The 12,190-nt window shown below is 37.1% G+C and overlaps 1 protein-coding gene across 21 annotated transcripts in view; it reads right to left on the bottom strand.

Moving 5' to 3' along the window:
• The window catches only part of LOC136877263 (protein bric-a-brac 2), a 395,003-nt gene that overhangs the window by 122,829 nt on the left and 259,984 nt on the right, over positions 1 to 12,190 (bottom strand). Inside the window, exon 6 of one of the 21 annotated variants that reach the window (XM_067151140.2) lies at positions 4,066 to 4,647. The exons of 18 other annotated variants lie outside the window; for them this stretch is intronic. In XM_067151140.2, coding sequence (XP_067007241.2) covers positions 4,436 to 4,647 — 212 coding nt within the window. In that variant the 3' untranslated portion in view covers positions 4,066 to 4,435. Of the gene's footprint in view, positions 1 to 4,065; positions 4,648 to 5,007; positions 5,951 to 11,297; positions 12,071 to 12,190 lie in introns of those variants that run through there. 2 more of the 21 variants (XM_067151159.2, XM_067151154.2) reach the window with 2 other exon arrangements.

Raw genomic sequence — 12,190 nt, forward strand, 5'->3', positions numbered from 1 at the left:
ACTCCAATAATGATTAAAAACGAGTCACTCCACCGCAATTCTCACAAACAGGTGGCATTTTTGAGTTTGGTTTACAGAGCTCTAAAAATTCCACTAACAAGTAAGAGTTTAAAGAAAGAACTTAATTTCATAAAGGACCTGGCACTCAATAACGGTTATAAAATAAAGATGGTTAACAAGATCATTAATAAGGTGAAAATAAAATTGGCCACAAATCTCATACCAGATAAAAATAAGAAATCCAAATTTGCAACTTTTACATTTACTAACCGGGCTATATACCAAGTCACTAATACCATCAAAAAACAAGATATTAACATTGCCTTCAAAACCCAAAACACGAATCAAAATATTTTCTTCAATCACAATAATAGTAATCAATATCAAGGATCTGGAACATATAGGCTTGTGTGTGCAGAGTGCAATTTTTCGTATGTTGGCCAAACTGGCGGATCTTTATGATAAGATATCTCGAACATGTAAATGCAGTGAAACACAGGAAACATTCTGCAATGGGAGCACACATGCAAGAAACTGGACACAGTTTCACAACTATTGAAAGAGTTTTAAACATTTTAAGAAGAGTAGAAAAAGGAAAAGAAATGACAGAATTGGAAAACATATACACTCATTTTGATCAGCAATACAACAAAAATAAAAACTTAAATGACAAAATTGAAATAAAGAACCTTATCTTAGTACAATTACCGGAATTAATACAAGTGCTTAAATCTGATATAAATAAATTTTATTAAGATTTTAATCCGACAAAAGTTAATGGTTTATGGATGCAAACAAACTGAACTCCTCCCCTTACTTCTCTTAGACAGTCCCCTCCACAATCTACTGCAGCTAACAATGCACCGCCTACCTGCACTTCCCCTTCCAACTCCCCTCCAAAACGTAAACTCATCCACACTCACTCATATAACATAAGGTGTGCAAACAGAACAACAAGTAGTTCTCAAGAGGCTAGGAGTAACACTAGACAATTACGCAGTAGAAAGAAAAGTAAGTGTCAAATTCTACCTCACATTTTAAAGTTTTTATTCACCAACAAGATTGTTTATAAACAATACTCTCGTATTGACAACATAAGATTAATGCCAATACATTTGGTACAAATGTTATTCCAGCAACATCGAGAACAAGTTAAATGTTCATAACATAGGCAATTATCAACTGTAGAAAATTGTTAATATAGTTAACGAAGTTTCAACGACAATCGTACAAGTCAAGCAACATTGAATCAACACAATTAGCCAGATCTCAAAAGGTTTTTAAAATAATTTTAAAGGATGTTCACTAGATGAGTTTCGTCAATAAAATATTAGACTTAGATAGATTTTAGACAAATATGTTTTAACTTAAAGACATAATTTTATTGTTATATGACTTGTAAAATATTATAAGATTTGTCAATCAGGTTTACAAGCATAATTTAATCCAATAGAATAGATTCACGATCTTATATAACCTTAAGCAAATTATAATTGGCTGATGATGCTCAGGAAAAAGGAGCGAAACATGTACCATATTAACAACTTAATAAATATGTAAGTTTTTATTATGTTATTATTGTATTAAATAGGTGGTATTTAACCAAATTATAAGAATTTGTATCAGAAGTAGATCTTCAATACGGACAAAAAATGACATTTATAACCTCATTTCCGAGTGTCGTGACCCCACTGGCTTTGCTGGTTACATCTCTACTGTAGCTTTGCCATCCCGGACAATTTTCAGTTTTCCTCAGGGCACACTGTAAAGATACACCGGTAATAGTCCTCACTTGTACTATCCATCTGGATGCAGTCCTTCCCTGTAGTCTACTGCCCTCAACCTTCCCTTCTATGATTAACTTATCTAGATTTTCTCCAGGTCGTCTCACAATGTGTCCAAGGAACTGCAGTATTCTTTCCTTGATACGAGAAGAAAGGCGTTTTAAAATCTTCAGCTCTTGCAGAATGGACTCATTGGTTCTTCTTGCAGTCCAAGGCACACACAGCATTCTACGCCAGCACCACATTTCAAAGGCATTAATGCATTTCCTATCCAAAGCCTTTATGGTCCACGTCTCACAACCATATAAGAAAATAGAGAGTAGAAGGGTTTCAACAAGACAGATTTTTGTATTGTTCGCAATTCCCCTGTTCTTCCAGATCTTAATTTCATCATAGCTATTCGTCCTAGCAAAATCCTTCTCCTTATCTCTTTCTCGGAACTTCTCGTGTCACTAACAGTTGACCCAAGGTGTACAAAGTCGTGCACTACATCCAACTCCTTCAAACGACCTGTGAACTCAACCTGTACTGCTTTATCAATCACCATGAGTTTGGACTTACTAAGGTTGAGCTCCAGTCCATACTCAAGACTCACTTTCTTCACTCTTATTAGGATGTCTGAGAGCTCCTACTCACTGCTGGCAAGCAGGGTGGTGTCATCAGCAAACCACAAGTTGTTTATTTTAATCCCACTAATTGAGATGCCTCCAACCCAATCATCAAGTGCCTTCCCTATGATATACTCACTGTAGATGTTGTAAAGTTGAGGGGACAAGATGCAGCCTTGTCTGATGCCATGGGACACATTTAAGTATTCTGAATCTCACTATCTACCTTCATAGTTGCAGTGTTGCAGTCATCATCAGTCATGCACTCTTCATCAGAGATATAAAATGAGGCAGAACACTAAATTCATCTAACACATGCCACAACTTTTCCCAATCAACACAGTCAAAGGCCTTTATATAATTTATTAATTTCTGTGTTGATGAATTTACAATGACTTATAAATGACTTGTATTTTGAGTTTTTATTAATGTTGATCTATTAAGCTGCAGGTCATCCCCCAAAAAAGGGCCAAAACTAGTACTGAATAAAGTATGTTGTGTTGATCAGGAGACCTCCTTGTAGTCGAGGAAGAAGATGAAGGCAGGGACACAAAATTCAAGCTTTTAAAATTTTGAAAATGGAATATAAATTCTGTAAGCTGGTTTCAGACTAAATGAGTTAGGGTAATACTGACTGACTGGTTGAATGCTACTTAATTTAAGACTGTTACCATACTCTCTACTTCTTTAAGCATAATTTACACATCATTCTCTTGCAAACAAAACCTGTTGCACTCAAATTCGGTAGAGAGTGATCGCCTTTCACATTTAGAAAATGTTCAGAATATACTTTCATCTGTGTGGTGGTAATTGTTTGAGGGCTTAGGCTCTCTGAATTTCAGTTTTGATGGTCTGTCTTGCTATTATCAGACAGAGAATTCACAACTCTGACTATAGCTGAATTTTAATTAATTTTGCCAGGGAATACCAAATGGATCATCAGAGATCTTTTACACATGAGCATTATATAACACAGAGAGACAAACAGATTGTTATCAACCAAATTAGAAAACTCCAATTACCTCTGCCAGGTTTGGATCCATGAGCTTGGGATCTGGAAGCTCATACTCTGCCACCAATCCGCAAAGGGAGCGTTCTATCTTAACGATTTCCCAGGATCTACCATAAGTTCACTCGTTTACCCAAATGCTATTCATTTCCCATTTCTGTCTTTTTCTAAGATTGTTTATTACAGTCCAGAAAAGTTCTCCTGTAGCCTGATCCAACCTTTCCAGCTATTAACAAAATCTCCAACGATATCTTTTTTGAGCTCTACAGTTATTTGTTTAATTCCATTTAATTTCTCTACATACTGTTGTACAATCTTAATGTTCATTAAATTCTACAGTTATTTAGTAAAATATAGGCTGTTTTTCAAATTTAACATTATTCCTACTTTTATATCAATTCTCTTTCTGCGCTACTCTTGAAGTCACCTATGTTGCATATCTTTCTAGTCTCTTCAGGCCAAAACAATCTTTTTCTATAAAGAAAAATCTATAAATAACTACTGGACACTAAATCAATAAATACATAGTCACAAAACTGTGCTTCAGAAGACGTGTGCCTAGCCCACTTAATTCAGCCATGTTTTGGAGGCGACTGTTCTAAGCTTGCTGTTATTTATACTGAGATGCCACCATTTTGTTCCCAAAATTGAACAAAAATCTATCTACATATGCCATTTCATGTGACTATAATTGACTGTAGACAGAAAAGGGTATTCAATTATTTAATGAGCACAATATAATTGCATACATGGAAGGTAGATCACAGTTACTGAACAGAGAGGACTGCAGTAATTACCATGAAGAACTCTCATCATTTTCACAGTCAACCATGTTAGAACATCTTTTGAAATAACTGCTGTAGAAGAGATAATTACACTTACAAATATGTGATAGCCAGGTGAAGATTACACAGATAAGCAAAGGCACTTTCTTAAAAAGATACTATCCACTGAAGGCCTATAATCATGCAGAGTCTCATACAAAAATAATTAAGTCTCCTAAGTGAATTCCCACTACAGCACTCAACACAACTTTATCGATAGGGCACTTGGGATGGAGGTGCTTTATGTACAAGAGCCAAATGCTGCCTCAAATCAAATATTCGGTTCATCACTTTATGGCAGAGATGACAAGTTGTCAGTCCAGTGTGTACCTTCTGATGCAGTAAGAGCGATGACTGATGACTGTAAGTTTTTCCACAAACAGGACACTGGTATTTGCCACTGGGTTTCATCGACTTGTAGCCTGTTCACACAAAGCATAACACCACTCACATGAACACGTGTACAAATAAGGACAGGATCATAAGTCAGTAATACCTACTCCACCACTAAAATTTGTTTTGAAGTTTTTGTCAAAATCTAATGATATTTGATTAAGAACAGTCATTATATTATGTTTATACATTTTTGTTCATTCTCTGTTATTTCATTGATTTTTGAAAGAGCATTTTATGAATTTAATATTCACTTTTACAGAACTGCAATAATTCTTGGAATACATTCACAAATGTTACTATATATACCTTGTAAGATGGTGTACATCAACATATTTAACCCACATAAACTGAAGTAGATGTCAGGAAACAAGCATTAGCAGGTGAAAGGCATGACTGACCTTCAGGGGAATCATGTATAATTAATTGTATGTTTCCATACAAAAATTATAACCAATATGACAACAAGTAAATCTAAAAACCTCTATTTAACTATGATAAAACAACAACAACAACAACAACAACAACTGCTATTGTTGTTACAGATTTTTGTTTTCTGTAACATTCCTTACTGCACATTGGAAATGTGGCAAGTTCTTTGCAACAACGATTTAAGGGACCAACTGCAGTTTTACAAGGTTATAAACCGATTGGTACAAGAATATCTCAACTTCTTCCACAGAGATAAATCTTTATTTTGTGGTAAACCTCACGTAACATACATTAGCTTAAATACAGATTTAAAGCACATCACTCAAAACTGACTCGCTGGCTGAAGGGTCAGTGTACTAGCCATAGGTTCTGAAGGCCCTGGATTCGATTCCTGACTGACCTGGGGATTTTAACTGCTAACTTTTCTAGGTTGAGGACTAGTTGTCTCTTCATCTACATACAACACACCACAATATCGACCATCACAGAAACGTGCAATAGTGAATACAACCCTCCTAGATAGAGTCAGCATCAAGAAGGGCATGCAGCTGTAACACTGGACCAAATTTATATCAAGTGTCAACAATTAATTGGGAAAAGAGCCAGGAAGAAGACTCTCAACACTGGAGGTAAAGTGCCATGAGAGTACAATACTTGTCTAAGTAACTATACCATTTCTTTATAATAAAGATCATACTGTTTACAGGCCATGAACAAACTGCAAGTGTCGTTTCATGTTATAAGTGCGACTGAAGACAACAGAACAAACAGGACATCTTGTGTCGCCTCTGTGCAAGTTCCGATGCAGGGCCACGGATATCTGGTGCCGGAACCCCTTGCCACAAACAATGCAGTGATATCTTGGGGCCATGTCTCCGGTTGTCTTCACAGGACACACATCTACAGTAGAGAATAGTCACAGTTAAACATATGGATGTATAACTTGAGACAACAAAAAGTTATGAATTTCTACTTACACTGAAATAGCATTATTCCACTTCCCAAGTTCAGTTCAAGTACAGCTGACAGCAGAAAAAAATGGGGCAAGGAAACATTTTAAGTCTCCTTCATTCACCTTCAGTTTTCCTGCATCATTAAGTATAGGACAAACAATATGCTAGGTACATCTTTATTGTAGGATGTACTGAGTTAATTCTTGCTTGAATTCCATTTATCAGGTGGACACTTGCAGACTAGTACAAAAATTTGCTGAGAAATGATTATAAACATTGGAAATATCAATGTGCCAAGTGATGGGGCTGTTGCACCACCAGTATATGTATATCAGAAATCAGTAGACCACCTAATCCCTGACACAGTGGTAAACATTTTGTGTTCATAATTGTGATGGCTAAGGTTCAGAACTGAAAAAAAAAAAAAAAAAAACCTTTTAAATATACTGTATATATCTATGTGGCAGATTCTCTATCAACTGTTTACCTAATCTTAAATGATTTCAAAGAAGCTGGAAATTTATCAAACTTCTTTGGTAAATTATTCCATCCCCTATTCCTCTTTCTGTTAACAAATGCTGTATTTGTCCCAATTTGTCCTCAAGTTCCAACTTTATCATCATATTTCATCCTTTGTGCTTTTCAAAATTCCATTCAAGCTTATTTATCTACTAATGTCATTCCATGTAGTCTCTCCACCGACAGCTTGGAGCAACCTGATTAGTTGAGCAGCTTGTGTACTTACTCCCAAGTCTTCCCAGCCCAAAATTTGGAACATTTTTGCTAACACTACTATTTCATCAGTACCACATTTACTTGTATTAAACCCCCCTGGCTTTACAGGACAAGGGAAAAAAATAAAATAAAATAAAAGCTTGCACGTAAGACCCCCACCAAGCAAAACTTGTTAAAAAAAAAAAAACAAACAAGAATTCCAATTTGTAAGGGAGTCTTTCATTTTTTGAATGATAATGAATCAACAACAATGCTGAAACAACTTTCTTTCGACAGTATCCTGTGTTATGTGCAATTGCCTGTTGCTAAGTGAGATTTTTACTTTTAAATAATATGTAGTTAAATAATACGGAGAACAAGAAGTGTACAGTACTTCCATCCGTGTTCAAATTAAAAGCTCTCTCTTTTGCTGAAAAACAAGGTATGAAGCAACGAGCCAAAGAATTTAATACACTGCCTAACAAAAAAAAAAGTTAAGCACCCAGAAAGAGTAGTCCAATACAACCTCATTTCGGTACACATGCACACCACTGGTGTATGAGTAAATTATTAGATTTACAAGGATCTGTAACTTGTAGAAGGTTCACCAGAATGCATTCGTGATGGTACCACCCTGTTGTTGATAAGTTGTTACCAGTCAACTGCTGTGAGTCACACAGTTGAGCAAGACGCGCAGAGAGGACTATGTACAGTATGAAGCGTCCACGATGCCTCGCAGATGCATTTGACAGCCTATCCACCAACTGACAGAATATGACAGAGGTCGCATTGGAGGACTGCATGAGGCTGGTTGGTTGTATTGTGCAATTGCCAGACATGTGGGCCATTCAGATGTCACAGTGGCCCAATGTTGGACTCAATGAGTGCATGAGGGCACCCAATCACATTACGCAGGTTCAGGTCAATCAAGAAACACCACCCCGAGGGAGGACCGTTGTATGGTGCGCCAAGATTGTGGGATCCCATAACTTCGGCACCCGCCATCCGTAAACACGTACTAGAGACTCTACAACATCCTGTGAGTTCCCGCACAGTGTCTCGACGACTTGCATCTGCCAGAATGGAGTCCTACTGCCTCATACGTCGGTTGCATTGACACCAGAACACCAACACCTGCGTTTGGAGTGGTGCCTTGCTCGGGAGACGTGGACAGAGGATAACCGGCGTCACATCATGTTCAGTGATGAGTCCCACTTCTCCATAAACTCCGATGACCATAGTGTGCGAGTTTGGCAGCGTCGAGGGCAGATCCTGCCCATATTGTGGAAAGACAAACAGGCGTAATCCCTGGCATCATGGTGTGGGGAGTCATAGGATATGCGTTCAGGTCAACTCTAATAGTGCTTTGGCAGACTTTGACAGCACAGCGATACGTCCCAGACATTCTACGTCTGCATATCCTACCCCTTATGGTACAGTATCCTGGGACAGTGTTCCAACAAGATAATGCACGTCCACATACAGCACTTATCTATGGACTGCCTAGAGAATGTTGAGGTTCTCCTGTGGCCAGCAATATCTCTGGACCTCTCCATCACTGAACACGTGTTCCAATGAAGAAATAAGACATATTTAAACAAACACCATCTCGAATGTGAAATTATCTTTAACACTAATAGCAATATAGCCAAGACCAACTACAATGATGTATTTGTGGTCTCGCAACTAACAAGTATATGATTGATCTATTTATCGACAACTAGCTTCAGCTATGTAGCTAATACATAACGAAACATAGATGGTATAAGGAATGCTGTAAATTAAAATTGGAAATAAAGTACAGTAGAATACAGCGAGTTCGTAATGTTTACTTTTACCAATAATTTCTGCTGTAATTAATTTCTAATTTTAAGCTATAACATCTGTGTTTTGTTACATAACTACACAGCAGCTGCCAGTTGTTGGTCAATAGATCGATAGTATACTCGCTTGTAGCGAGACCATCGAAACATAGTTGAAGTTGGCCTTGGATATATCGCAATTCATAAAAACCAATCCCCATCGCACAACAACCCCGAAGAGCCATAGCCTACCAAGCGACCGCCATTCAGCCCAAAGGCCTGCAGATTATGAGGTGTTATATGGTCAGCACAACGAATCCTCTCGGTCGTTCTCGGCTTCTGCCATCTCATCGTCAGACAGCTCTTCAATCGTAATCACGAAGGCTGAATGGACCTCAAACCAGCCCTCAGATCCAGGTAAAAATCCCTGTCCTGGCCGGGAATCGAACCTGGGGCTTCTGAGTAAGAGGTAGGCATGCTATTCCTGCACTGTGGGGTCAGCCTTATTGCTATTCATGTTAAAGATTATTTTAAATTTGAGATGGTGATTGTTTAAACATGATTTTCTTTTTCATTTACCATCATACCACAGTCTGCTGTCCTCCTCACAACCTGGTCAAGGTCCTTTTGCAGTTGCTCACAATCCTCTAACTTATTTATTGCTCTATACAGTATAATATCATCTCAAGATTAAAAAGCACCTTAAGTGTGATTCCACTTTTTACTCATATCATTTACGTATAAAAGAAAAACATTAAGGCCCAATAACACTGCCTTGCAGAAACCCACCTCTTAATCATTCCTGGATCAGGCAATGCTTTACCTTCATCCAAGTCCTATTTTCTAGAAATTAAGCCACCAATTTGATTACTCATTTGTGCAGTCCTATAGTCCTAATTTTCGTCAGTAGTCTCTCATGATCTACCCTATCGAAAGCCTGAATCTAAAATATCAGCTATATCTTGCTATACTTCGCGAAAATGAGCCTTTCTAGAATAACCTTTTCTAAACCTGAACTGCCTTTCCCTTTTTTCACCTTTTATTAAGATGGACACTATTATAAAAATAAAAAAAAATTTAAAAAATGTTAATTTATGAATTAGTTTCACTCAGTCCTATATTTTTTTAATTTTATTCCATTCATTGTTTTAATATGTGGCTGAAGAAGGCCTCAATATTGACCAAACATGTATGAACATTTTTAATCCTGACCTTTTAAGTGTTTTTAATATATATATTGTGTTGTATTGACTAAGGTGGATTTTTAATTTCTCTCTTTTAAGAAATTTTGTAACTTCGGTTTGTTTCACAACTAAATCAACAATATTAACTAGACACAAAGACACTAAGATTAACTTTGTAACCAGATTTCTAAACATGGATATGCCTCATCTTTGTCATACTTACGAGGGCAGAGAAAACCAAAAAGGAAAGCTTACTTAAATATGGAGGTAATGTTATGACAGAATATGGAGGTAATGTTATGACAGAATATGTTTTATAGAGCATGCCAGATAGGTTAAGTAGTTTTAAATAAACTTTGCCTTCATAATAAATCTAAGTACAGTAAAACCTTTCCTCAGCGGAAACCAGAGAGACTGGAAAAATTTTCCACTGTGTACAGGATTCCAACAATATCAAACAATTCTGCGTCATTTTTTCATTAGCGAAATAGACTGAATGTTCTCTACAGTTGCTAGAGCATGTCGGTAGACTTCACTTTACATAAACCACTTCTTCATTGTCTGCATTCTCGTCTTCATCACCATCAATTTCTCTTCCTTTTCTTGGAGGTGATGGTGACTAACTCTTTGATGTTTTCTAACGGCATTTCTGTCTCAACTTCTAGTTCAATGATCATGTAATCTTCTGCACTGACATGACCATATTATTATTTTGCTACTGGCTTTACGTTGCACCGACACAGATAGGTCTTATGGCAACGATGGGATAGGAGAGGCCTAGGAGTTGGAAGGAAGCAGCCGTGGCCTTAATTAAGTTACAGCCCCAGCATTTGCCTGGTGTGAAAATGGGAAACCACGAAAAACCATCTTCAGGCCTGCCGACAGTGGGATTCGAACCCACTAATCTCCCGGATGCAAGCTCACAGCCGCGCGCCTCTAACCGCACGGCTAACTTGCCCGGTGAGACCATAATTACACTGTTCAAGAGTTTGTTGTAACAATCATTATCTTGGCCATCTTAGATCCATTTGGAATACACAATCATGTACTGAAAAGGGTTAGGAAGGAAATTTACACATTTTTCTGTTATAGTCACAAAATTTCCATCCGTTTCCGCGTCAGACAGGTTCCGCTAAATACAGGTACACTTACAAGAATATTGAACCACAATTTACAGGACCGGGATTTTTTTTTTGATATGGAAAGATTTCCGGTCCATAAACGTTTCGGTAAAGGTAGGTTTTACAGATTCTAATAAATTAGGGTAGGCAGTAGTAGGGAATATAACAGTAGTCCCCATCTGATGACCAAGTTGGAAAAATATCTGATGCAGCCAATAGCCTTCCAAATACTTCTCGGGACTGTGTGCCCAGCTCCAAAACTGAATGTCCCTGAAACCCATTCAGAAAAGGAACCAGTAAGGTAATAACAAAATATTACTGTTTTATTAAAAAAATATATGGCATATGAGCTGTATGATTCAGTGATATCGTGCAAAAACATACAAATTTAACTTATAAGAATTTATTAAAATCCAACTTGCTATCCACATCACACAGAAGATAGTGGACCATTTCTGGTCAGTTAATCATTTGTAAATTTACAGCATTGAGGTCAGTGAAATGAATGGCTCATTCAAACACTTTTGACTGTTTTTTTCATTTTTTAACACAGAATGATCCCTTGAAAGTGTGGTGAACAACAAGTTTCAGCAAAATTAAAATTCATTTTTCAACTAGACCTGGCACCATGCAACGTTGCAATAAAAAACTTGTTGAACTTACATAGGATAGGTGGCATGGCTTTTGAATCCTTGAAAGTGCTTTGAAAGTATTTTTAAGCAGAAAAACAGCTTTATTATTTTAGAGAAGAGTGTATGTTCTTATAAACTAAAAAGGGAGAAATTTTCTGTTAGCAGAAACCAATAGGCCTAGTCATTTCCATATCTTCAGTAACACTCAAAATAAAAATTTATAACACATTCTCTACTTACAAAGTTCTGTTAACATTACATCATAACAAAACTTTCCACTTAAAATTCTACTTTAACGGGAGCACCAAAAGGAGGATATCAAAAGAGTAAGAAAGAAGACCTCTCATTTTACTGAAGTATTTTTTTCTTGAAATAGATAGTAATTTTCAAGGGCTAGGACACTCATCAGAATTGAGTCTCCAGCTCCAACGAAATGCCATGAATGTTTCTCAAGTGACGGCGCATGTTGCCTACCCGACTAAGAACTTGGGAACATATATGACATGTAGTTTCACCAAAGTGGATGGCCATGTGCAACTGACAGGATTTCTTGTGACGGAACAGCCTGCCGCACTGGTTGCAGCAATGTGGAGATGAAGAGGTAGCTGGAACCCCTACAACAACACGCCGAACAATTACTGAATATCCTTGACCATTTTACCATCTTCAAGGGAAACTAAATGGGTCATTTTATGTAAAAAAAATAAAGGAAATATTGCTTCAAATACCCTAAA

This window comes from Anabrus simplex, chromosome 7 (assembly GCF_040414725.1).
Source record: "Anabrus simplex isolate iqAnaSimp1 chromosome 7, ASM4041472v1, whole genome shotgun sequence".
Classification (NCBI taxonomy): Eukaryota; Metazoa; Arthropoda; class Insecta; order Orthoptera; family Tettigoniidae; genus Anabrus; species Anabrus simplex.